We start from the raw sequence: 25,976 nt of genomic DNA, 5'->3' as shown, positions 1-25,976 counted from the left end.
TCCCAGCGATTACTCTGGAACATTCGACGACTGATGTATAAAAGCCGACGCGCTTGATCCGCTCATCAGATTTTCGACGATCGCCGACTGTATTCGCTGCTGTCGCCATTCTTTGAGTGTAGCCTGTTTTTGAGGGCACAATTTCGCCCAATAAAACGCTAGTTTCGCCTTTCGCAGTTGGGCTGCTTTCTTCACCATCACTACCACGTGACAATATATATATATATATATATATATATATATATATATATATATATATATATATATATATAATTTACCGGCCGCCATGTTGTCCGAGTATCGCGTTTCTGTCGTACGTACCTAACACCTGTCTAGTTTCTTTGCAGCGTTCTTCAAAACAAAAAAGCCAGACAGACCACTTGTTCTGCTTTTTCTTTTAATTCATGAACTCGTAAATTGAACACAACACAGGAACAACAAAGTTTCTTGGTTTCACCGCACGTAAACTTTAGGCCTGCTTCGTACTGACTTCGCAGCTTGCTCCTAAATTTTTGTAGCTTTTGTGAGTAGCTACATCGGCGGTAACCATAGATTTCATTCGGCGCAGGAAACGTTCCGGCATCGTATGGAATTCAATGAACAGCGCGCGCATCATGTCCTGTTTTTCGTCGCGCTGGCTCTTCGCCTTCATGCCTTCAAGCCACGTCTCTACGCTACCCTGGCAGGCGTCGTTAAGATCGGCGTCAAGCGTATCGACCAGCCCTCTCATGGACGCCCTTTTGCGCTGCAGTTCCTCAACTGCGTCCACTTTCGTGGCCGCGCCTTCGGTCATTCGAGCGCAGCGCTCGTCTATGGTGGCTCCGTGATCGGCCACGGGCTCAGCGTCAGGGCACACCGCGGCATCTTCTCGCCGTGACTGAGCGTCGGCAACTGCCATCAGCGACTCGCACAGTTTCACCCTCGAAGCGAGGTGATCGCGCACGTCAGAGACGCTGCGCGTCACGTCGCCCACGAGGCTTTCGCGCTGCTCGCAGGACGCTCGGACGCGGCGTAACCGTTCTCTTTGGGCCAACAAGTTCCTCACCAATGCAGCTCGCTTACGGAACTCCGCGCGCAAGTCCAGGATGTCCGACGAGCAACGGGCCTGCTCCACGTCCAGAACTGCCGCGAGCCTGGCGTACAGCGCCAGCTCTTCTGGAAGGGACGCCGTCGCGGCTACTGCGGACGCGTGCAGCGTCTCGTCGTGGTCCTCCTCCTCGTCCACTTTGCTCAGCCACTCGCGGGCGCTGGTCTCGATGAGACGTGGAAGAGCTGAACACGCGGCGTTGAACAGAATACGGTCCAGTTCGGTGGGTCGCTCTGTGGAACCCGGCTCGGACGCGGACCACGGCTTCGCGGCCTCAACGGACTCACGATTGTCGGTCAGCAGGCCGACGAGCTCGGCGCACTGTCGCTCTTGGCTACAAGCCCGGAACTCGATGTCTTTGTCTAGGACCGCAGCGACTCGTCGCTGCATTTCCGAGTCCTCTTCCGAAGTCGTGAGCTTTTCGGTCGCGTCCCGGATTTGGAGCGGCGGCGGGATGACTTTCGTCTGCTTCCTGACGTTGGCGCAGTAACTTTTTTCGGCCTTCAGGTAGGACAAGAGTCGGTCGGCATTAGGCCCGCCGTCTTCTGTGCCACCGAAAACTGCGGGAGAAGCGAGAAGTTCGTTCACCTTGTCAACGATTCCAGTGACGACATCACGTATAGCTTCGTTCGACTGGCTAACCGCCTCGTCATTAACGGCGAGGCGTTGCAGTTCTGCTTCCAGCTCTTTTGTAGCGTAATCCGCATCCTCCGTACTGGGAGAGAGGGCGTCGCTCACAGAGACACGAGACATTCTTGAGCTGACTGAATTAAGCTAGTTCAAAGCTGGCTGCTGGCTGGCGTCTGTCAATATCGCAAAGTTTTGACGGCTTGATGCATACGGCAATGACGATGCCATGCACCGTACGGGCTGTTAGCATCTCTAATGACATGCTGAGAAGCAACTAAAGTTTATTTCAGTAAAAACAGTGCATCTGAATTTCTGCACCTCAAAGAATAATTTTGCCAATTCTAATGAGTATTGTTAAAAACGGCATGCATAGTAAGTTCTGTGTTTGATCTCGCAGGCCATGCTTTTGTGTCCTACAGGCTCAAGAAGCGACTTATAGCCAGCTGAAACCGACCCCGCTTCAATCCGAACATAGTTGCATCCAAATCCAAACGTAGATTTTGCTAGAATCCGCGCAACATGGCTGGCGAAGTGATCGTTGACGCGCTGCCTTACATTGATCAAGGCTATGACGAGCCTGGAATTCGTGAAGCCGTAAGTTTTGTGTTAATAGTGCCACATTTATTTGTGTGCCTATTGCGCCGAAACGTTTCACGCGTATGCGCCGCGTGTATACGCATCTCAGCGGCGGGTGTCATCTCACTACGAGCGGAGATGTTTACACTGTATCTAACGTTCACCATTTCAGGTCATGACGATGGTTGAGGAAGAGACAAGGCGATACAGACCTACAAAAAATTACCTAGAACATTTGCCGCAGCTGTCACTGCATCAGTTCGAGGTAATAGCGATGTGTTTGAGCGTTAGAATCTACGTCGTCGTTGTCATTACACACGACAATGCGATGGGCGCGTTTGAGCAGATGCGGTTTGCCCTGTACGGATAATTTTGACTGTGTTCGGCTTGCAGACTGAAATTATGAAGACGGAGTTTGAGCGTCTTCAGTCAAGATTGCCTATGGAGATGATGAGCATGAAACGGTGAGTCGAGTCTTGTTTGCATTGGAGCGGGTATTCTGCCGGCAGAATCGCGTGGAAGGAATTTCGCAGGCAGTGCGTCCTCGTGGACTAGCCGTGGTCACGTTACGAATGCCGGCACTGTCGACAGAAGGTAAATTTGCCGGTGCGTGCTGGGTACACACGAGTTGTCGTTCTGTGGTTCGTGGTGTCCCGCTTCTGCCACAGGCGTTCAGTTTAACGCCAACAGAATATGCGAAGTGTATCACTAGCACCAGTATAACCTGCCTCGGAAGTGCGATGCCCAAGGTTCCGCTCATTAACCCAGCCTATATTCATTTTATAACAGTTCTCTTTATAGTCACATTGTATTCGTAATAGTTTATTTCACATACCTTGGTTCTTGTTTAATTTTTTTTGTAAATTTATGACTTCCATTTCTCAAATGCTGATATTGTACCACACATTTATTTTAGTATTAATAGCAGGAGGCAAAAACTGTGCAGGAGGTCCGATACTTTTAGATTTCTTTCTGTAAGCTACTCTACAGTATTGTGCAGTACCTATAAAAGACTAATAAAACATTACCAGAGCCACTACTACTTTTCACCATATTAGAGTGCCTTCATTTAAATCTTTTATTACCACACCTATTTGAATCCATCACCAGTGACTGATGATTTCGACTGCCAATTTCAGCACATTTGAAACTGTTTTTCATATACATAACACTGTCCAGTAGATAACCCAGAAAACCCATGGTAAAAAGGGCTTTTGATACCCCTTTCGGTTCTATTTTGGAGAGGAAACTGGTTTCTAATGCAACTTTTGGTAAGCTTGGCGTGCACAGTGTGGCAAAAATTTGTTGCAGTTTGCCCTTTGCCACTTCGGAAAAAGGAAAAGATGTGCAGTCTTGAATACGCTGCATCAACATAGGTTTGTTGTGGTCAATGTGCGAGCAATAAATAGCGAGTGGACATACGTTGCTAGATGTACAATCTTCTGGTGCGAGAGGCGTAGCCAGGAGTGTGCACACTGGGCACGTGCCCCCCTCCTCTATTTCTATGTACTTCCAGGATACCTGCCACAAAATTCTGTGCAACAACACCCAGCTGCCCTCACCCTTGCTCAAGTGAAAATCTTTCTTCATTATTCGTTAAAGTCATCTTTCTTGCACCTTACATATTTGCAAGCACCAATTAGCTTTCTACAATTTATAATGCTATAGTGTTGCCCATAGGGACAAAAAAAGTTCTTGGGCCCCGAAAAATGGTAATTTTCCCATAATAACATCTTTCATCAGCCTTCTTAGTGCATATTCAAATCGCTATCTATGAGTCTGTTCTTATGGGTTGCTTTTATATTTTCTCACCATCGGCTAGATACGAGCTTCCACAGCCACCTGCGGGAAAAACAACAGACGTTGCATCATGGGCTGAGTGCGTCGACAACTCATCGGCGCAGTTGGAACATCAAGCCACCCGTATCGCCAACTTGGAGCTGATGGCCCGATACGGCTCCGAGTCCTGGAAGGCCTACAATGCAGCTCTTGTTCGCATACTCCACCAGCTCCAGCGGCAACTGCAAGAATTGCGGTGAGCTTAATAGCCAAGCATGGTGCAGGAGAGTTCCACTCGGATGCCAGCCATAAAAGGCTCTCACCCTGCTTGCTGGCACCTTTGAGGCAGCCAGTATCGTTTTTCAAATAGTAACACATTTGTGGACAATTCGACAGCATGACTTCGTGTCAACATTGCAGTGTTCTCGTAGGCTTTACATATTGTTTACTTAATTAAAGGTTGCACAAAATATGAGACAGACAGTACTACAGTTGATAACGTCACAGCCCTTAGTAGTGTTGAACATGCTCAAAGTTCCACAAGTTTCTTTTATGAGCTCCAGATGTACACTTCATGTGCACCAATAAACATACAATGCACATTCCATACATTGAACATGTACATTCAGGCTTCATATTTATCAATCACTGTGGCTTGCAGCCTTTCGTTCATTATTGGGATTAAGTTCTATGTGACAGATTCATCCCTGTCGTTTACCTTACGCTACAACACACAGGAACTTCAAGGCAGCACTGAAATACAAGATGGTTCACTGGACTATATCTCTGCCTATTTGGAACAGGTGTAAAACCCTTACTGATAAATAGGTTTTATTGCATGTTCCATGCTAAAGCACGACAGTGCCCCTCATAGTTGCAGTGTCACACCGCTACAGTTAAATATTGTCACTGCAAACCTCACAATTACGGTTTGCTTCAGATTAACGAAAACATGGTGTCTGTCGGTACGGTGTGCAGTGGACTTACGGCTATGCACACACTCGTGTAGTGTTATCGACCATCGTAGCCCAGTGGTTGGGGTGCTGAGCTCGAACTCACAAGTTCAATCCTTGCTGCAGTGGCCACATCAGATTTTAATTTTTTATAACAGAGCTGAGGCCTATGTGAGCTGTGCATGCACCAGGCAGAGATGACTCCTTCAAATAAATGAGCAATCTCGCTCCTATTCATTGTCATTGGTTTAAACACATTTGTGGATGCTACTTCTTGCAAATGCAGGGAATTCCTGTTGCTGAATTTAGTTTTTGATGAGAATTCACGTTTCTTCGGTGCAACATTTCAGAATAACAAATGATTCTCGGCTGTCCTATGCGATTTCTTGTACTGAGATTTCACTGTATTCTGTAGCATTCGTGGCATTCGGACATTGCCTGCCTCTCTGAAGCTGCTTTGATACACACATGTTTTTAGCTGCATGCCTGAGAAGGACGCACGTTCGACCAACATGCTAGAACAGCAGTGCCGAAAGTTTATTCTGTAAGGTGTGTGCAAGGAAGCACTACAGTTACAGGCTGATCATTCAGAAGACGATAATACAGGTGTCCTTGGTTGTATTGACAGCTTCTTCGCACTGCCACTTGCCCCATAGACGTAATGCAGTAGTGCAACTGAAATTTCGGACACATTACGGTGCACTACTAGATACTAGTCAAACTCTGCCTTCATGACCATTTGCTGATTTGGCCACAGAGTTGAGCAGAAAGATAGATGTTCTTGTTTCGATACATCACTGGCGTCACCTGAAAACCAAAAGTAGCGAAGCCTAGTCATTCCAGCAGTCGCCCATATTGTCTAAACCATGAGATGAGCAAAGCCACTAAATTGCAAAAACTACATTTGTGGTTTGTTGTGTGTGTTGCTCACACTCTGCATTTGTTCCTTTGTGTGAAATAGCAATATAGTATTGGGCACCTATGATGGCTATTACAAATTTCGTCACTCAGAATCATCGAGCAACTGCAAATGGTGCCAATGCCACCTTTAATGTTTGTGCCCACAATGGTGGTGTTAAGTGACTAAAGTGCTGCAGAAAGATGGTTGCGAAGAAGCCTGTGATGATCATTTAGCTCATGAAGCGTAGTCAACCTCTGTCAGGGGCAGAAAATTTTGTGCATATGTTTACCACACTTTCGTCTATCTGTGACGACAGCTTGACAATGGTCGAAATATAGACTGACCAGGTCCCATACAAACATATATGCACGTGCAGGCTTTTCTTCACCACCTGCGGGACAAAGTCACTTAATTTCTAGCGAATCCAATATCTTGGACACCTGTTTATTGGAACTTTTAGTTCATCCTCACCGAGTCTGATCTGTCAATCGGTGACTGTATCAGAGTGAGGGAATGAAAAGCTTATGGTAGGACTGCGTGGTTGCCTTGCACCGTCATCCTGAGTGCATCTGGTGAAGGCCATCACCAGAGGCTTTTAACCTTTCTTTTAGCCACAGCCTAGGAGTATCTGACAGGCAAAAGATAATTCTGTTTATCTTACCTGCCGCGGTAGCCCAGTGGCTATGGCGTTGTACTGCTAATCTTAAGGCCGCGAGTTTGATCGCGGCCGCATTTCGATGGAGGTGAGATGCAAAAACGCTCATTCGATTTAAGTGAATGTTAAAGGGACACTAAAGGCAAATGCCAAGTCGATGTGGACTGTTAAAATGCCACTCCAGAAACCTCGCAGTGCTTGTATCATGTCAAGAAAAAACGAAAACTTCAATTACGAGAAAGTTGCGTCTGAATACCTTTAACACAGTTCAAATCACCTGCCTGCCTTTGAGCAAGGAGTGGTGACTTTGCATATACCATTGCCGCCCTTTACTGCCATCGGGGAGTAAAACGGCGCCCAAAAGAGAGTGCTATGGTTTTCTGTGCAAGGTTCAAATGCACGGCCATGGAGAAACTGTTCCAAGACAGAGCATTGGATTCACCGCTGCAGCTGCTGTTGGTCAAGTGGCATGGACCTTTCGGGAATCCCATAGCATGAACAGAATATGGCATTCTCTGCTATTTGCAGCTTGAGTGTGAGTTTCACGAGTCAAGAAAACCAGTGCAGAGCTACGTGATAACAGAAATATTGAAACATGAAAGTGCAGCCTGTGCAGAGGGAAGAAAACAAAACCTCTCGACCACCCACATCATTGTCAAGGCTAATGTCAAGGAATTTTTTTCCCCAGTATTGAATAGACTGGACAAGTAGCACTTTCTTTTGTCTTATAATTAAATATAATGATCAGTGCCTTCGTCATCAGGCTAGTACTTGAATTGCCCGGGGGCATCTAATCGTGTCCTGCATTTACCTCAGTATTTCGATTAATACAGCTCTGTTTGCGCTAATATTGACGCCTTAGACGTTCTTGAATACTACTCTGTCGCTTTAGCTTGCCTTTAGTGTTTCTTTAATGAATCCCGGGTGGTCAAATTAATCGGAAATCTCCCACTACGGTGTGCCTCATAACCAGGTCATGGTTCTGGCATGTAAAACCCCAGAGTCGAATTGAATTGATTTGGCTTATCTCTGACACGATACCATGGCAACCAAATGGTACCTACCTTTCTGCAGTACAGCTTGTTGTAAATGACCACGGGTCTCGAATTGCAAGTGATTGTAAATCTTTCCCAGTGTGCCGTGTGTTCATGGAATGTGTCTTCATGGCACGCCAACTGCAAACAATGTTTGTGAATATTAATTCTGTAATCTTCCTGCTATATCTTACGTTGTGGTGTATACAGTTATAACTGTGAGTCAGAAATACAATGAAATCTCAATATATCAAATGTCATCAGACCGCCCAAAATCATTCGTTATTTTGAAACCTTGTTGTATCGAACACAAAATTCGTGTTAGAAACTGAATTCGACAGGAGCAATTGCCTACATCTGAAAGCAGTGCATACACAAGTGCGTTTGTGCTGGTGGACAACGACTCCACACAATAGGAGTCGGAGTGAACATTTATGCGAAGTCACCTCCGCCTTATGCATGCGCAGCTCTTGCAGACCGCGAATCTGTTCGCAGTGCATGAGTGTGTGCCCAACCTTACATCCACGCACGGTACCGACAGTCACCAGCAGTGAGATTATGTGCCACAATTAGTACATGCATGTTCTATGTGTGGTAGGACGAAGCACGATGCTGCAGGGCAACAGCGATCACGATGCCGTGATTTTATAGCGCATGCCAGCTATCACACATCAACCATACAGCGGTGTGTATCTTCAGAGTGTAGATAATATGCCTTGAGCCATCGCTTCCGCTGCGCCTAAACTCGCTGATAACGTCGATGGCTATCAGGAAAATGTGCAGCTAGCACTTGCAGCATCCACACATCGGGGATTTGCACATGCTATGTGTACTTGTGTAATGGCTGCACCCAGAAATTTGTAAAGAAATCCCCCCAAAGATATATCTGAAAATTACTTGTGTAAAGCCGCACCTTTGATTCTTTAGAAGGTTGTCGGGGTTATCTGTTGTGTGGTGCTGAGAATTCCAAAACATTTTTTTTAATCGGTTGCAAAACAAGGCAGCCGTGCCGAGTTTTTGGCGCCTCCAGGTAGCAAAAGCACCGCCTCCGAGATTTAGCGGCTGCCTCTGAGACGCTGCTGTCGCTGGTCTGTGGAGTTTCACCATTTACCATATTTACTCGATTCTAATGCATCCTCGATTGTAACGCACACCCATTTTTCACGACCAAAAAAAAAAGAAGATGCTCTCGATTGTAGTGATTTGCCGTGACCAAAAAAAGAAAACTCCTTTACAGTACCGCACACCTCATTCTTTCATACATAAATACAACTTTCTCTCATTTGGAAAAAACACAGATTTACTTCCAGTGCACTAAAGTTGCGATAAATAAAAGAAGTCACAGTTTCGCCAAACGGCGAAGCATCGACTACGATAGCAAACTAGTAGACAGCTATATGAAAAGTAAGGATAGTAGTTTTATTGGCCGTATAAACTTTTAAACATTCTCTTACTAGCTAAATTGACAAGCATGGTGTCACGAGCGCACGAGCAAACATGAGCACGTCTCACTCAATGACCGCGAAAACTCTTTATCAAAATGCTGGAGCGAGGAAGTGCGGTAGCAGACGAGAGCGAATTGACATTTTTACGGCCTCTCGCTTCAAGGCAAACTAAGCAACGAGAACACAGCGCGGTGCGCCTAGATGCGCACTCTTGTCTCCGTCGCAGATCACTTTCAAGATAGGGGCTGCGCGCGGCTGTGCCGAACGTAGCAGCTGCCAGTGTAGAACGCCTCTCCTGTTTGCATCAGTCCTGCACGTAAGTTCCGGGAACTCGGAACGCGCATGATGTGGCCCAATTTCCGTCCATCTCCGTGCACGTAATCACTTTCCTTTTAATTGCAGCATCGTGATGAACTCTGCATGTCTTTGCAGTCGGCACTTCCATGCTGATGGAGCAAACATAGAAAACAGGAAGACGGACGGTGCACTAACCTAAGCCAAAGGAATCATTGCCTAAGCACCGTACTGCAGCACATGGAGAAAGCTACGGCAGCTAGACTTGAAGCGCATACAAGGCGATGATTTCAAAATGTCGATGGCGATACTGTAACGCAGATTTACGGCCATACATGATTCTAACGCGCACACAATTTTTGGGCCCATTTTATCAGAAGCAAAGTGCACATTAGATTCGAGTAAATACGGTATACCAGCGAGCAGGTGACGTACTGCAGCAATAGCTGAAGCCAGTACAAGCGAGTACTGTAGTTCAATAAAGGCAAGCACCGCTGAAAATATTTACGAAAAAAAAAAAAAAGATGTTGCCTTTTTCTCCTTGGAATGGCCACACCCCTGATTTTAACCCCAAACCTTGGACAAAACCTGCGGCCATTACACAAGCATATATGCTAACGCACCTCTGTGCACTGTCGCGAAACATTGCCGCAAACCCTGAAGCTTCCATGAATTTTATCACTTTTGTTGCATTATTCACCAACTTGCTGATCAATCTCAGGCGTTTAAGCACATATGCCTTTCGCCTGCTTTCTTTTTCTTTTTTTTGCAATCCTTCAAGATTGTCCCAATAATGAGCAATGCAGTGGGTGTGATCGCGGTTCCAGTGAACATTGTAATTTGCAGAGCGGTGCCGACGGTGCTTATTTGTGTAATTTCAAGTAATTCTGTGGGCCACCATTACTGTGGGCCATGGCGATAGGGCTGGCATGGATTTGTAACCACCGCCGTCCAGGAATATCTGCTGCCGATAGTGGCAGGTCTAATTTTTTAACAGCTTCATTATTTTGAGACGCTACTAATATTGTGAAGGCATAAAATTTTGGTCTTTATTCTGAAATGTTTCATGTTTTGAAAGTGATGGTACTGAAATATCTTTACATTAACACAATAGGCTTTTGGCTGGGGGTAGAAAGCTTTTGGTAATCTGAAAAAAATTGTTGATCTGAGGTTCTTAGTAAGAAGATTGCACGGTATCTCCAGTGGATCTCAGTGAAGTGCAATCCCCTCACACGGCGCTCTTGGTGCAATTTTTGTGATGACTTACCTGTCGAATACTCTAGACTGAGTGGCCTCTCAACTATTAAGGCCAAACTATATACCACGACATTCGCAAGATCGCATAAACAATGAATATTGACTACCAAGCACTTTGTGTGCTTGTGTATCATTTATCTGTCTGTGTGAAGTCTACTTGTGTACCTGCGACATCCATGGATTTTATTTCGAGTGTTATTTCCTGTCATCATCGCAGTTTCTTGTGTTTTATTTATGCATTAACTTGTGCAAGAACTTGCATGTTTCTGATCTGTTTTTTTTTTTTTATTACTTGTAACCAAGTGGAAAGGAGTAGCAATTACCAGCTCATGGTGGCACATACCTCTGCGTTTATTTTCATATCAGTAAAAAAAACTGAAATGCATTATGTAACCGCATAAATGACGACGAACGAAGAAGGAAACACAGGGCAAATGCGGAACCTTCTTCGTCCGTCGTTGTTTGTGCGGTTACATAATGCATTCCAATATCGACCACCAGCTAGCCTGCCTCTCCCTGTTAAACAGTAAAAAACCCACAAAAACAGCAACAACATTGCAGCACACAAACTTTATACATAAGAACCCGTTTAATGCAGTAATTCTGTGCTTGGGAGTGCATAGCTTTCTGCATTTAGATTTATGATGGGCATTGTCATGCCCTTGTTATTTTGCTTTCATAATTCTCATCCTTTCTTCAGTATGGGGTAGCAGCTTGTCTTGGTCATGCTGCACATTCTGATTGCTTTTTTTTTTTTTCTTGTATGTCATGCAGGAAAGAGATCCAGGAGGTGAACTGGCAGCGGAAGACAACTCAAACAGAGGCGGGTGAGAAGCTGAAGCATCTGGAAGCAAGGTAAGAAAAGGAGTGTACAAGCCAAAGGAATGATGAAATGCTAGAACAGTTCTGTACCTTTTAGAGGCAATGTATGCTGCTTGTAACTTGAGCCTCGTAATAACAAAGTTACGTCCAACTAAAAGATACCTTTGGTATGCGGTCGCCAACCAATCATTCGGACAGCTTCGTGGCCTAACCATTTGACCCCTAGATGTAACATACAAGAATGGTAGAGGTTTGGGACCCCCTTACCAACGTGCCGTTTTATAATTTGAACTCTGCCTGCACAACTGCGTGCTACTGAAATGAGGAGAAAAAGCTATGTTCTTGTTTTGATACATTACCGGCCCCTCCTCAAAACCAAAAGGAGCAAAGCCTACTTGATCAGTAGCCGCTGACCACATCCAGACCATGGGACAAACCCAAGTCTAAGTCAGGCGGCTAAGTTGTAAAGGCCTCATTCGCAATTAGGTAGTTATGCATGTTCTGCGTGTCCAGCATTTGTTTATGAGTTAAACAGAGACACTGGCCAACACAACCTCGGGTGACTTTGTTGTCTGCTCATAATCGTCAAGCAGCTTCGAATGGTGCCGACTCCACCCTCGATGTTGGCACCTCCGAGCACAGCAATAAAGTGAAGGAAGTGCCAGGCAGCAACTGTTGTAAAAAAAGGCCGTAATCATTTGGCCATCAGAGCGCTGTTAACCTCCATTCAAGTTGCTATGCGATGGAGATTTGATGCATGCATTGACCATACCTCCGTTTATCTGTAGTGATAGCATCACAGTGGTTTAGTTCAGATGACAGGTCGTATGCAAGCATATGTGCATGTAGCAGTGCGTCAACAAGCTTAACTGGTTGCTTGTGGGATAAAGCCACTTATTTTTTTGCTGAATCTGTTATTTCGTACCCTTAATTACTCGGACATTTACGCAGTTCCTGGTTCCTGCAGAGTCCAAATTATTGGTCAGCGACTGTTTTTGATATTTGTTACCTTGATATCACAGTGAAATTACTCCATATTTACTTTGTTGTACTCTTGACTTCTAGTAATTCGAGCCTGACGGGTCCGACAAGATTGATCGAATTATGCGGCGGGTCAAATGAAACAAGATGCAGAAATAATGCGTGAACACACCACTGATTCATTTGGCAGTACTATTTGCCCAGAGTTTAACGTGCCCCTGAACCAAACACGCACCAACTTTCTGTGTGTCCAATGTAGTGAACCAGTGTAGAAAGGATATTAAAGCTCCTAAACAAAGTAGATATCTAATGCGCGCGCAATTTCTTAGCAAGAAAACTGTCAAGGGTCCATTATGTTTTGCATAGTGGTAGCTGGTTCCTAAAGTCAGCTTCGCCACAGTACGTCCACGTTATGCGGTAAAGCGTACGGCCACCGCGAAAGCGGTTTTGATTTTTTATCGGATTGCATCGCGGAGGCAATTTTCAACCCACTTTTCCTGAAAAAAAAAAAAAGAAAAAGCGCTGCGTGTTAGAATAGGGCAAATACCATAATCAGGTATTGTGAGCGACCGTTAGTGCTTGAATATCTTCCTGTGGTGGGCTCAAAATGGCCATCTTCAATGGGAGATGACAGGGGTGCAACGCACCCACCGTCCCCAAGCACCGCCGAAACAGACGCAGCCACTAAAGGGGTTGCTACTGGGGGTCATCCTAGGGCTCAGGCGCATGCATGCTGACTAGTCAAGTTCGAATTGTCAGACGAAGGCCAATTTTAGGATCGAAATAATGAACATTTGGGCCCATAGAAATGCATGGGCGTTGGCAGGGCCTTTCGTTGGGATCGAATTAAACGCAGTCAAATTAATGAGTCTACTGCAATTCGATAATTCTTTATTTCCCTAATTGTAGTGTGTCAGTGTTTGACTGTGTTAGAATTAAAGCAGCATACATAATACGTTGGGTGGAGATGCAACTTGTAAACACAGTGTGCAGGAAATTAGCACTAGAAGGAAAATAAGGCAAGCAGTAAATGCACTACTGATCATCTATCTGAAGAAGATCAACAGTATCGGAGCAGTTTGATGTCCTAGAGTTACAGGCTGTGCTACAAGAGATGTAGCAGTAGGCTCGCGCCAAAATGAGAGTGATAACTTTTATGGGAATTCCTCCTTTGAAGTAATGGTGGTGTCCTTCGCACTTGTCGTCGATATTGCGGAATGCTCATAAAAGACTCCCTATGCTTTACCTGCACTATGTGCGGCAGGTGGTGCACCTGCAAGGGTCTCGCAATGTTCACGCAAATTAATCACGAGGCTGTGACAGGTTTATTGCATAATACTATACAGAAAGGTCATGTGAGGTGCTGTGACTGTGCTGTGATTAACATTGAACCATGGTTTTACGGCTGCAACAGCTTTGCAGAGCAGGGAAACAGGTGTGCAAGCGTTAACGTGTGTGATACAGCTGAGCCACGACACTACCTTAAAGGAGAATCCTGTGGCAGTACTCTCGAGCGATAAAGTTTGATAATAGTATGATCATTTTCACAAGATTTCGCATGACTCGGCATTGGATGTGTTAAAGTATAAGGCTGAGTGTTTTTAGCACTGTGTAGCTTCGAACAGTACCAAGAATGCAACATCCGATAACACTTGTGGCAGCACTACTGATGAGACAAAGAGCTACTCTCACACTAAACCTTATCTGACGTGTAATAGGAAGCCAACAGAGTATTAAAAACAAGCTTAGTAAAATTCAGTACCACCACTTAATGATTAGATTTAACGTTGAACACTTTTGTAGTGTTGTTCTAGCCGTGAATCACACTAGATGAAGCTTGTGATTTGAAACTGGTATTTTAATTGAATATAGTTGCCGACTGATATTTTGGATACACTGGAGTATTTGAACAGCTTCATGGTACCCTTACTGGCCCCCGCAGACTTAATGTAAGGCCAACCGAAATTTGGGACAACTAGCAGCATGCTAATTTCGCCACGAAGTGAAATGAAATAGCGATTACATGTATTGATTTTAACACATTGACGGCGTGGTTGACAGCCATGTCAATGGTGTTTCTTTGACGTTGAAACTAGTGAAGCCTAGCCGATTGAGCAGTCATTCCTCGTGCCCAAACTGTACGATAAGCCAAGCTAAGAAGCTGCTAAGTTGGAAAGGCTGAATTTGGGGTTTGTTGTGCAAGCTACGCGGGTTCATCATTTGTTCATTTGTGTGGTAATATTGATATGGACTGGCCAACTTCATCAAGCAGTTTCAAGAGGCGCCTACTTCACCTCGATGTCTGTGCGGACAAGGGCAGTGATTAACAGAGCGAAAGTTCCAGACAGTGACTGTTACGAGGAAAGCAGGGATCATTTGTATATAGCAGCACGGTCGACTTTTCCAATGTTGCCAAGGGTTGGAGATTCAGTTCATGCATTGATTGGACTTTCGTCTATTTGTAGTGGCAGCACAACAACAGTCGTGATGCAGACTAAGCTGCAGGCAGGCATATGTGCGCTCTGCAACACATTGAGAAACTTGGGCCTTCAAGTGTATAGTACTTCACATGAATAGGACCAGACATGTTTTAGCACATTCACTAAATGGTGAATGTGCTTCATAGCGTAAGAGCCAGGAAAATGTAACAAGCGTGAACTTACCCATGATTTTCTACTATACATTGACATTTCCAGTATCGACTCACGCAAGATCTTGTGAGAGTGTTCGTATCCCCCGAAGTTTTGCGAGAGTGCTGTTGGCCACATACTTCGTCTTTTCCGGTGCTGAGTGACACAAAATCTTGCAAAAGTGAGTGTATTCCCGAAAGTGATCACTTGAGCATACCGCCACTGGTCAACAACAATTTGGGGCTAGGAAGTTATACCGGTGTCACACGATCACTTTTGATCGCGATCAAGCCCGATCCAGATTGAAATTCTCGACCGCAATTGGCTTCCTTGCGCAGCGTGTGCAAAGAAACCAATCGCAACCAAGAAATTCGATCTGGATCGGGCTTGGTCGTGATCGAAAGTGCGCTGCGTGACATCCATATTAGGTCATGTGTGCCATAGAGCAAAGGCTTGTGATACTCGGATGACTGCTCTATCTCCATCTGTGTGACGCTGTGTTTAGGGAAAGCAGGTACCACAACAGCCTCTTTTGCAAGCATTTGCCATGCCCACTTCATGGCAAGTCATGGGGCATGTTTGATGCTGAAATACACTGCACAAGATGCAAGTAAAAGCAGAGTCTCATAATTAGCTTAAGCTGGCTCTTGACTGCAGAGCATACGTATACTGCTGAATGGCATATGGACATCCTTTCTATTACCATGTGCCTTGATTGCATGCCATCCTATGCTGTTGTAGAGTATTTTCTATAAGCTAGTGGGACTTGCTTAGATCAGTTGCACATTTGATCCTGGGGTGCATTAGAATCGGATAAGTACTGCCAAATCATGCAGGGGGGTGTGTTCCAATAATTTTTCTGCCACCTTTCTTAATTCGGCCCTTTGGATAGCTCGAGCAATTCGGTCAGTCTTATCAAGACTAAATTAATGGAAGTTGACTGTAACTGTAAAGTTAATTTCATTGGCCTTCCCATCTAATTGTGTGTTCACACCTGAACATTTAGCAATAGGAGAAAAATAAATTGATTGCTGCCGCCCACTTTGTGACAGAAAATTAGACATCTGGGGTGCAACAATTTGAAACTGATTCGAGTGGCAGATTTCTTACACTCAGTAAGCCACTACAGATGACCGAGTGGGTTTGCGAAATGTTGGGTGCATGTTTAGAAACATGAGAGTCCCTCAGGCTGTGACCAAGGTTGATTCTGAGCTAACGATGAGTTCTCATTTGACGGCTCAGACTTGCAATAGCGTACACAGTGCTCCAAAACTTTAACGCTGGGTCCCAAAGGTTATCCACGATGTTGTTTTTCTTGGGATGCTCAGAATGCAGTAAAAGTAGCGTTGAAAGTCTGAGCTAGTCAATTCTGTTGGCTTAACTGGAACAGTGCAGAAATTATATGCTTGGAAGAAACAACAACAACTACAAAAAAACACTGCTGTATGTCCTCAGCAAAACCACTTCGTCTACAAGACATATCTGAATCATGTCCCAATGTCTCTAGACCATTTCGGAGACCAATAGAACATTTCGCGGATGCCATTTTTAGATATCCTACTGTGGAAGTCCCAAGGACATGAACCTTTTTGACATGCGTGCTAATATTTGTCCTCCAATTAAGGCTATGTCTTTGAGTTTCCTCATAACAGAATTATGTTTTCTTGCATGCTCAAATTACAGTCCAAAGCTATCATGTATGAAGCTTGTGTGCACATCATGCTTTACATGTTTTCTGGTGTAATTTACTTTGAAAACTTATGTTAGTTCAATAACCCACTTGCGCTTGGTGGAAGGCCCAGAAGAATAAGGAGTATGCTGAACTTCCTCACACATGCATGCATGCATAATGGTGTGCACACAATGTATCTGTTCTTAATGTGTTGCATCTGTCGCACAGTTTGTGCTGCGACCGTAATAGACATTATGGCATAAACTGTACCCAGCATGTCCCCATGGTGTAAGGGATGTCCGCCAGACGCGGAAAGTGGGACCAAGCAGTCCTGTGAGGGGCGTCTGCAAGGCATATTCGACTCATTCCTAGAATGTCCTGGTGGTGGATGTCCATAGGATATTGATAGGATGCCATTGTACTCACTGGATCTTTGTGTTCTTTCTTCCATTGTGCTTCTGCACTGTTCAAGACAAAGTGCATTAGGAGGATCACTACTACAAAATCTCGCTATAATGAGGTCACATCCGACATGAGAATATTACATCCAATATTTGCTGCTATCCTATATTCGTTGCATGCCGATATCAGTTAGAAACATTTCAAGTTGAATTTGTTATATCTGATCATTTACATAGATGGTGGTATGGATTTTTCTCTTGCAACATTGACGAGTGGAGAAAGCTAAGGCGAAGCTCTAATGGGTAACCTTGGATAAATTTTAATATCCTTGATATTGTTACGTAGGAAGACGCAGACGAAAAGCTATGTACAAATATATTTACAAGGAAAATACGCTGCGCTTGGCCAAGAGGCAACAGCCCGCGCTAGCTTCTAATCGTCGTCGTCGTCTTCACACTGTCAGCGATAACTTTCGAGAGGAAGTTTCGACCACGGTCAGTAAGCAGCTGTCGCGGGGCGCCATGAAGCAAGATAATGTCACGCAAGAGAAAGTCCGCGACGTCAGTGGCGCAGCTGGTAGGGAGAGCCCGAGTGATAGCGTATCGGGTGGCGTAATCAGTCGCGACGGCTACCCATTTGTTCCCAGAAGATGACGTGGGAAAGGGACCGAGCAGGTCTAATCCAACACGAAAGAACGGTTCCACAGGGACGGTGATCGGCTGGAGATGACCGGCAGGTAGCACCTGAGGTGTCTTCCGACGCTGGCAGGGATCACAGGCAGCAACATAGCGTCGAACGGAGCGAGCGAGACCAGGCCAATAGAAGCGGCGGCGGACGCGGTCGTACGTGCGGGTTACCCCAAGATGTCCTGAAGTGGGTGCGTCATGCATCTCAAAGAGCACAGTCTGTCGTAGCTGTTTTGGCACGACAAGAAGAAGGTCAGAGCCGTCAGGGAGGAAGTTCCTTCGATACAGAATGCCACCCTGGAGGACATATCGGCGAACGGATGCGTCGGTAGGTGTAGAGCGCAGACGCTCGATAAGTGCTCGCAGCGATAGGTCTCGGTACTGCTCATCGGCGATGTTACCGAAGGCAGAGACAGAGAAAATGCCGTTGGCGCTACTACTGTCGGCGTCGTCAGGCTCGTCGACCGGGTAGCGAGACAGGCAGTCAGCGTCCTTGTGTAGTCGGCCAGATTTATAGGTGACAGTATACGAATATTCTTGGAGGCGTAAGGCCCAGCGACCAAGTCTTCCTGTAGGATCTTTCAGTGAGCATAACCAGCAAAGCGCGTGATGGTCTGTGACAACGGAAAAGGATCGGCCATATAAGTATGGGCGGAATTTCGCAACCGCCCAAACTAGGGCCAGACACTCACGCTCAGTGATGGAATAGTTGCGCTCCGCGGGTGAGAGGAGCCTGCTGGCGTAAGCGATAACACGGTCGTGGCCACGCTGGTGTTGTGCCAGTACTGCTCCAATTCCGTGACCGCTGGCATCAGTACGGACTTCGGTAGGCGCAGAAGGATCGAAATGGGCCAAAACGGGAGGCGTTGTGAGAATGTCGATTAGATGAGAGAATGCAGAGGCCTCGTTATCGCCCCACTGGAAAGGAGCGTCTTTTTTCAAAAGGTCGGTTAGTGGTCGTGCTATGGCGGCGAAATTTCTCACGAAACGGCGGAAGTACGAACAAAGGCCGATGAAGCTGCGCACATCCTTGACACACTTCGGAACAGGGAAGTGCGTAACAGCATGGATCTTGCCTGGGTCCGGTTGCACTCCGTTCGCGTCAACGAGATGTCCAAGGACGGTAATCTGGCGACGGCCGAATTGGCACTTCGATGCGTTGAGTTGCAGACCGGCTCGCCGAAAAACGTCCAGGACTGCTGAGAGGCGCTCGAGGTGCGTAGCGAACGTTGGGGAGAATACGATAACGTCGTCCAAGTAGCACAGGCACGTGGACCACTTGAAACCGTGAAGAAGGGAGTCCATCATGCGTTCAAAAGTGGCAGGGGCGTTACATAGACCGAACGGCATCACTTTGAATTGATAAAGACCGTCGGGTGTGACAAAAGCAGTCTTCTCGCGGTCGAGATCGTCCACGGCAATCTGCCAGTAGCCGGAGCGAAGGTCAATAGAAGAGAAATAGCGAGCACCGTGGAGGCAGTCAAGGGCGTCATCAATCCGAGGTAGGGGATACACGTCCTTTTTGGTAACCCTGTTAAGGTGCCGATAATCCACGCAAAAGCGCCATGAGCCATCCTTCTTTTTGACCAGTACTACAGGTGACGCCCATGGACTATATGATGGTTCAATAATGTTCTTGGCAAGCATTTTGCGAACTTCTGCGTGAATAACTTGACGCTCAGCTGGTGACACTCGATACGGGCGGCGATGAATAGGAGGGGCATCGCCGGTATTAATGCGATGTTTGACAGCTGTAGTTTGGGCTAAAGGACGATCGTTAAAGTCAAAAATATCGTGGTAGGAAAACAGTACGCGGTAGAGTTCACGAGCGTGCTCGGAGGGCAAGTCGGGGGCAATCATTTTCCGTAAGTCAGCGATGGTACAATTTGCCGACTGCGATGGTAGAGGAGTATCGGATGAAGTGTCGTCTACTGCAATGGATGCTACTGAGTGATCCTCGAATGAACAAAGCTGGGCCAAAGACATCCCACGTGGCAGCACTTGTGTCGTCAAGCCAAAGTTGACCACTGGCAGGCAGACGCAATTCGCCGTAATAGATAAAACTGTATGGGGTACTGTGATCCCATGTGTAAGGAGGACGTCTTGCATAGGAGCCGCGATGTAGTGACCGTCGGGGACTGGTGGGGATGACACTAGGTCAACGTAGGTCAGTGCCGAAGGTGGCAAGCGAACGAAGTCGGCGGAACTGAGGCGACTGGGGTGTGGTTCAGCAGGATCCAGAACAGGCAGGTCAAGGCGGAGAGTACTGGCGGAACAATCGATGAGAGCAGAATGTGCGGAAAGGAAGTCTAAGCCGAGGATGATGTCGTGGGGACAGTGGGCGATGACTGTGAATAGCACGATTGTTGAGCGATCGGCGAAGGAGACGCGGGCGGTACACATACCAATTACGGGGGCTGTTCCGCCATCGGCGACACGGACAACAGGCGTCGTGGCGGGCGTGATAATTTTCTTGAGCCGGTTACGAAGGTCAGCGCTCATTACGGACAAATGCGCCCCAGTGTCTATGAGAGCAGACACAGAAACACCGTCGACTTGCACGTCAAGAAGGTTCAGATGAGTGGGCAAAGTCAGTAGAGGATTTGGCGGCGTAGGGAGCAATGCAGCGTCACCTCGAGGCGCTGCATCGTCTAGTTTTCCGGCTGGGAGCGGCGTCCGAAGGGAGTCGGCGAATAGGCGCGACGGGGCTGGGGAGAGCGAGATTGTCGTCGTTGGGGCGAAGGCGAACGAGAATAGGGGCGGTTCGTTGCAGGAGAATCAGTGGCGGCATTATCGGAGCGTGCGGCATAGGGACGAGAAGGGCCACCTGAGGGGCGAGAGTAGGCAGTATAAGTAGGCCGGCTCGGGGAACTCCAGCGACTACGACAGTGCCGAGAAATGTGCCCGATTCGATGGCAGTGGAAACAAATAGGCTTGTCGTCAGCAGTGCGCCATTCAGATGGGTTGCGGAAACGTGGTGGGTAAGAAGATGCGGGACGGGGCGAAATCGAAGAAGCCGGGCGGGTATTAGGGCGATGGGCCGAGCAGATGGTGTGAAGACCCATGTTTTCAAACTCCTGGCGGACAACTGCCTGGATCAGTGAGACCGTGACTGCAGATGTGTTGGTGGGACTGGAGTCGAAGGCAGCCGGATAGGCGGCCTCGATCTCGCGCCGGACGATCCTGGTAACATCGGCAGTGTTGTTGGGACGAGGAGCGTCGGCACAGGAAGATGTCGCTGGGGTGTTGGGCAGACGGGCAAACTGCTGGTCAATACGTCGGCTTTTGGCGAGTTCCAGGCGGCGGCACTCTCTTATAACAGCATCCACCGTCGCTACGTTGTTGCAAACGAGCAAGTTGAAGGCGTCATCGGCAATGCCTTTGAGGATGTGGGAAACCTTGTCTGACTCAGTCATGTGCGTGTCAACTTTGCGGCACAGAGCCAAGACGTCCTGAATGTACGTGACATAGGGCTCTGTTGACGTCTGCACACGGCCGGAAAGCGCCTTCTGCGCGGCAAGTTGTTGACCGTAGGGGTTGCCGAACAAGTCTCGAAGCTGTGTCTTAAGTGAATCCCAACTGGTGAGCTCATCTTCGTGCGTGCGATACCAAACTCGAGGTGTGCCACCGAGGTAAAAGACTACGTTGGCGAGCATAATAGTAGGGTCCCACCGGTTATTGCGGCTGACGTGTTCATACAGGCTGATCCAGTCATCGACGTCTTCCCCATCTTGGCCCGAGAATACGCCAGGATCACGGGGAGCGGGGAGAGTGATGTAGGTCGTCGAAGTGGCAGCAGGTGTCGGAGCCGGCGGAGTCGGGTTGTCGTCGCCGGGAGCCATGAAGGAAGGCGCGACGTACCGTCCACTGCGAAGCTCCGTGACGAGGTACAGGGAACGTCCACCTCCACCAGATATGTTACGTAGGAAGACGCAGACGAAAAGCTATGTACAAATATATTTACAAGGAAAATACGCTGCGCTTGGCCAAGAGGCAACAGCCCGCGCTAGCTTCTAATCGTCGTCGTCGTCTTCACACTGCTGGCCTTTCGTGATCGCGCATATTGTGCCGTAGCAATATGGCTCAGTGCTTTGTAATCCTCATTAATGAGGCAGTTTGCAACAGCTGCTGAGAAAGTGGGTTACTTTGTGTGTTTGAGATAGCGTGGCGCAAAGTATGGAAGAAGCGCGCTCGTCTTCGGAATGAGACAGGGCAGGTAGAGGGGTGAAGGAGCTGCAACGCCTGTTTGAACTCCTGCCAATCAAGAGAGCTTTGTGCAAAGCAATGTTGAAGCCTCTCCTTGCTTCTTTAATTTTATTTCTTCCTCCATCTTTCTAGTAGAAGTTGATAGCACTTGGTTTTGTCATATTAGCTCAGGAATTTCCGAGAGTACAAGTGAACCACATTGAATGCCTGAGTCAAGGGGTTCAATACGGCAGTGCACTGCTGCAAACTACATACAGCAGCGTACTGCTGTTTGTAGTTTGGTCATGATAGTTATGGAGCAATGTTTGCATGACAGTCTATTATAAAGCACACTTGTGCCAAGGTATGAACAATCATGAAAGTGTTGAAATGATCCTGGTTAGCAAAGAATGCCATGCTGTTGCACTTGCCTGATCTTCAATAATACTGTTGGCAGACGAGTTGGTATGGCCGCATACTTGACATGATACAGTAGAACAGAATTAGGCGAAACCTGATTAAACCGGACTATTATTCACTTTATGGGAGAGTCCTAGAATATTGTGAAGCTGCAACAAGAATACATGGCAGGGCGTGCAGTTACATTGAATGAATATTGTATCTACACCTAAAGAACTGAACTAGAAGCAGCATCAAGCTGCTCTGCAAGTTTCCGGCTTTATCTTGTGTAAATATCACTACAGCACTTGCCAGAAGAGAACAGGGGAAAAAAGAAGGAAGAAAAAGCAAAATAATTATTTTCTTCAGAAGCGTAAACTGTTGGACCACTTGTTGCATCATGTAGTCTCGATGAGTGGAAATATGGGCGGAAAGAAATGAAGTCAACGAGACAGATGCTCAAGAGCTTCTGTCCTGTCCACTTCGTTTCTTCCTGTCCATATTTCTCCTCATCGACACTACATAATTTTTTATATTTTTTTGATGATGGCATTCACCATGGGTGGATTTCCAGTGCCACAGCTGCGCACCAAGACGTTTACAACCCATAAGTACCTCGGCAACAAAAATGGGGGGGGACTCCATCAGCCATCATAACACTCGTGATTCTGTGTGCTCTAGTCAATGATTTTATGACATTGGAACGTCTGTCTTACAGCACAGGCTATCAGCAATCTTAGCAAAACAAGTTCCTTTCAAAAAATAAAACTTCATAGCAAGCTTTAGGTCATGACCCAGCTCCGATTTCCCTATTGAAATACATGTGGAATGCAGAAGTGTCCTCATTACAGCTGCTGAAGCAACTTGAGTGAAATTGGTTCCTTTTAAAGAGAAAAATAAATTCTTCCAACTTTAGCACCCAAATCTTTTTTATTTATGGCCTCAAACTCTTGTACAGATATTGTCTAAAATTGGCAAGTAAAATATAATAAATGAAACTCAAAGTTTATAAATGGTTATATCTTTATACCAGCTGTTCTTGTTTCTTTAGCTGCACCAAAGTTCAAAAAATTGCCTGTGGCTGATAGCGCAATTCTAAACCGTGAGATAAATTACTCAATGAGCTCCAATGCAGTTCCTTTCCTTCGTCCACATCATTCGCACTACTATGTCAAGTACGCATAAGCTTTTGCACGCCTTGCAAGTATAATATATGCTGCCTGGTATACGTGGAAACAAAGGCGGAAAGTTTTCATTTTTTAAAGGGGAGGGGAAGCGATAACCTTTCCGAAGCCCATGTATATATACAGTGAAAGCTCGTTAATTCAAACTGTACGATTTGGTCCGGCCAAGCTCCACAGAAGTCTATGCATAAAAAAGCCCGTTAATTCGAACGCGAGAAGGTTCCGCCGCGGATAATTCCAACTACGCGCCACCGTGCCGGCGACTTGGCGCCTGGCACACGGCCAGAGAAACGTGCCTACTGCCTACACACAAGGCTGCATCGCCTCCGGAACGGAGAGAACGGCAAGAGAGGGCGAAATCGGGAAAAATCTAACTGGCGCAGGATCGGCCAGAAGGCAGCGTCGGCTGCCGCCTCTCCATTCTACGTGACCTCAGAGTCTTCTTGCTTGTCGCGAATCTCGGAGGCTTTGCAAATCTTGTGTAGCTGCTAATGTTGCGCGGCAGATGGTGCGGCAAGCACCAAAATACAGCAAATCAAGTGCATCGCAGCTGCGCTTGCAGTCAAGAACCGACGAATCGAGGCCTTCGCCACCTTCACATGTTCAGCGTCTTTGTCTCGGCAGTCTTCATCGGTTGTGCACGTCTGTTTTCAGCTTAGAATGTACCGGCCGTCGCGATTCTTTATGATGGAGTTAAGCCTCGGCTAACGTTCGTTTCGGTGGACATGGTGGTGTGGCACAGTCGGACCCAGAGCTGCGACTTGAACATCGCATGTGCCATGTTCAAGTCGCAGGAAGGGAACTTTCTGACACGCCAAATTTCTGACAATCCCTACTGCTTCCAAATCGCAGTGTACTGTTGTTCTCCTTCACTTTCGTTAGTTCGAACTTTCGTTAATTCGAACTGAAGCGGCTTCCCCTTGCAGTTCGAATTAACGAGCTTTTACTGTATGTATATATATGTTTCTTGCACTTGAAGAAACTTCATGCGACCTCGAAGAATTGTTCACTGAAGTGACAGCCTTATATGAGAACTTACAAGGGGCCATTCCACGCGATCTGTCCCAACCGTGGCACTCGAGAAAAATCATTTCTCTCAAATAATTGCGAAAAAATTACAGCTATTTCCGAGAAATATCTTGAACGGCCTCATGAGCGCCATTTGAATTTCACGAAATGGTGAAAAACCAGGTGCAAAAAAGAAATTCGCCAATAATTGACAGTCTTGTGCATTACTTCAGAATTTGAGGTTTCGCATTGTCTAAACATTGTTCTTTCATTACAAAACAGTTTGACAAAATAACTTCATATTTATTTGCCCCTTGGCACTCAGGTGAAATTAAGCAAATTGTAGCATTTTTGCAAAATTAAGAAAAAAGAACAGTGAGGGGAGGAGAAAACCTGTAATTACTTTTATAGAACTGTCACTAAAGCTTACTGTATTCTAAAAGGTTATTTTCGCTAATGTGATGTTCCCAGGCTCCAAAATAAAAGCCTGAACTTGGCAAAAACACAATTTTGGCCTATGTTTAGACGTTAGTTACGATAGTCGGCGCCTATGCACGGAAACACCATATTCTGTCTCATCCAACATTGGCAACTCAGTGGCTATGTTGATATGCTGCCGAGTACGAGGTCATGGGTGATTCTGAATTTGCATTCTGGACTTTGCATTGCACTGAAGGCGGAATGTGAAAATGCTCACGTGCCGTCACGTGGTTTGCACCCTAAAGAACCCCATGTGGCAAAAATTAACCTAGTGCCCTCTGCTGCAGTGTACCTCATAACCCAGTGCGCAGTTTTGGAAGTTGAACCCCGTAATATAATTTTCTTATATTCTTGTCCCATTCCAGCTGGGTCAGCCTGGTGAGTAAGAACTTTGAAATTGAACGAGCTTGCGTGGAGCTGGAGAAAGAGATAGCCGGCCTGGAATCTGACTATGACCTAAAGAGGAAAGCTCTTCAGAACCAGCAAGCGGTGGAACGGAGCGAGCCTGCAAACACAAGCGATGGCCAGAACAAAGAGCAGCCAAAGGAAGAGGAGGAGGAGAAGATGGACACAGCTGGACAACCCGAGTCCACTGAAGAGACCCCACCTGATGTAACAGGGGTTGACTGATTCCGTTTGTTGACTGTATGTTATGATCCCTGTAATAAACAGCACCGTCGTTCACTTCTGTATGCCGTGTACTGTTGTCTTTGTTGGCATCTTTTTTCCACAGTAGGATGAATGTGCTGCGAAGATGCTCTTGAGTGTGACCCATGGCTCCTGAAATGCATGTGCGGACCCCGCTGGTCACACTCACCCACCGTATTCTCAAACTTTTCTCGACTCAATGTTCTCCCACCACTCCACCAAGTTCACCACGGCACTGCGCTTCAACTGAAGAATTGCCACGAAGTGT

The 25,976-nt window shown here is 46.5% G+C and overlaps 2 protein-coding genes across 2 annotated transcripts; one reads left to right on the top strand and one right to left on the bottom strand.

Annotated features, from left to right (window-relative positions):
- Positions 1 to 380: 380 nt before the first annotated feature.
- Positions 381 to 1,932, bottom strand: LOC126548478 (uncharacterized). The gene has a single exon (XM_050196677.3). It carries the CDS (start codon positions 1,838 to 1,840, stop codon positions 470 to 472), a length of 1,371 nt encoding a protein of 456 aa, XP_050052634.1. The 5' UTR covers positions 1,841 to 1,932; the 3' UTR covers positions 381 to 469.
- A 272-nt stretch (positions 1,933 to 2,204) lies between these two features.
- BCAS2 (BCAS2 pre-mRNA processing factor) lies at positions 2,205 to 25,752 on the top strand. Its single transcript, XM_050196702.2, has 6 exons — positions 2,205 to 2,311; positions 2,466 to 2,558; positions 2,687 to 2,757; positions 4,116 to 4,328; positions 11,386 to 11,466; positions 25,426 to 25,752. Exons 1-6 carry the CDS (start codon positions 2,237 to 2,239, stop codon positions 25,688 to 25,690), a joined length of 798 nt encoding a protein of 265 aa, XP_050052659.1. The 5' UTR covers positions 2,205 to 2,236; the 3' UTR covers positions 25,691 to 25,752.
- Positions 25,753 to 25,976: the final 224 nt, after the last annotated feature.

Source organism: Dermacentor andersoni, chromosome 3, assembly GCF_023375885.2.
Source record: "Dermacentor andersoni chromosome 3, qqDerAnde1_hic_scaffold, whole genome shotgun sequence".
Lineage (NCBI taxonomy): Eukaryota > Metazoa > Arthropoda > Arachnida > Ixodida > Ixodidae > Dermacentor > Dermacentor andersoni.
Note: the sequence above shows the minus strand (reverse complement) of the source record. Positions and strands in the feature narration are given on the sequence as shown.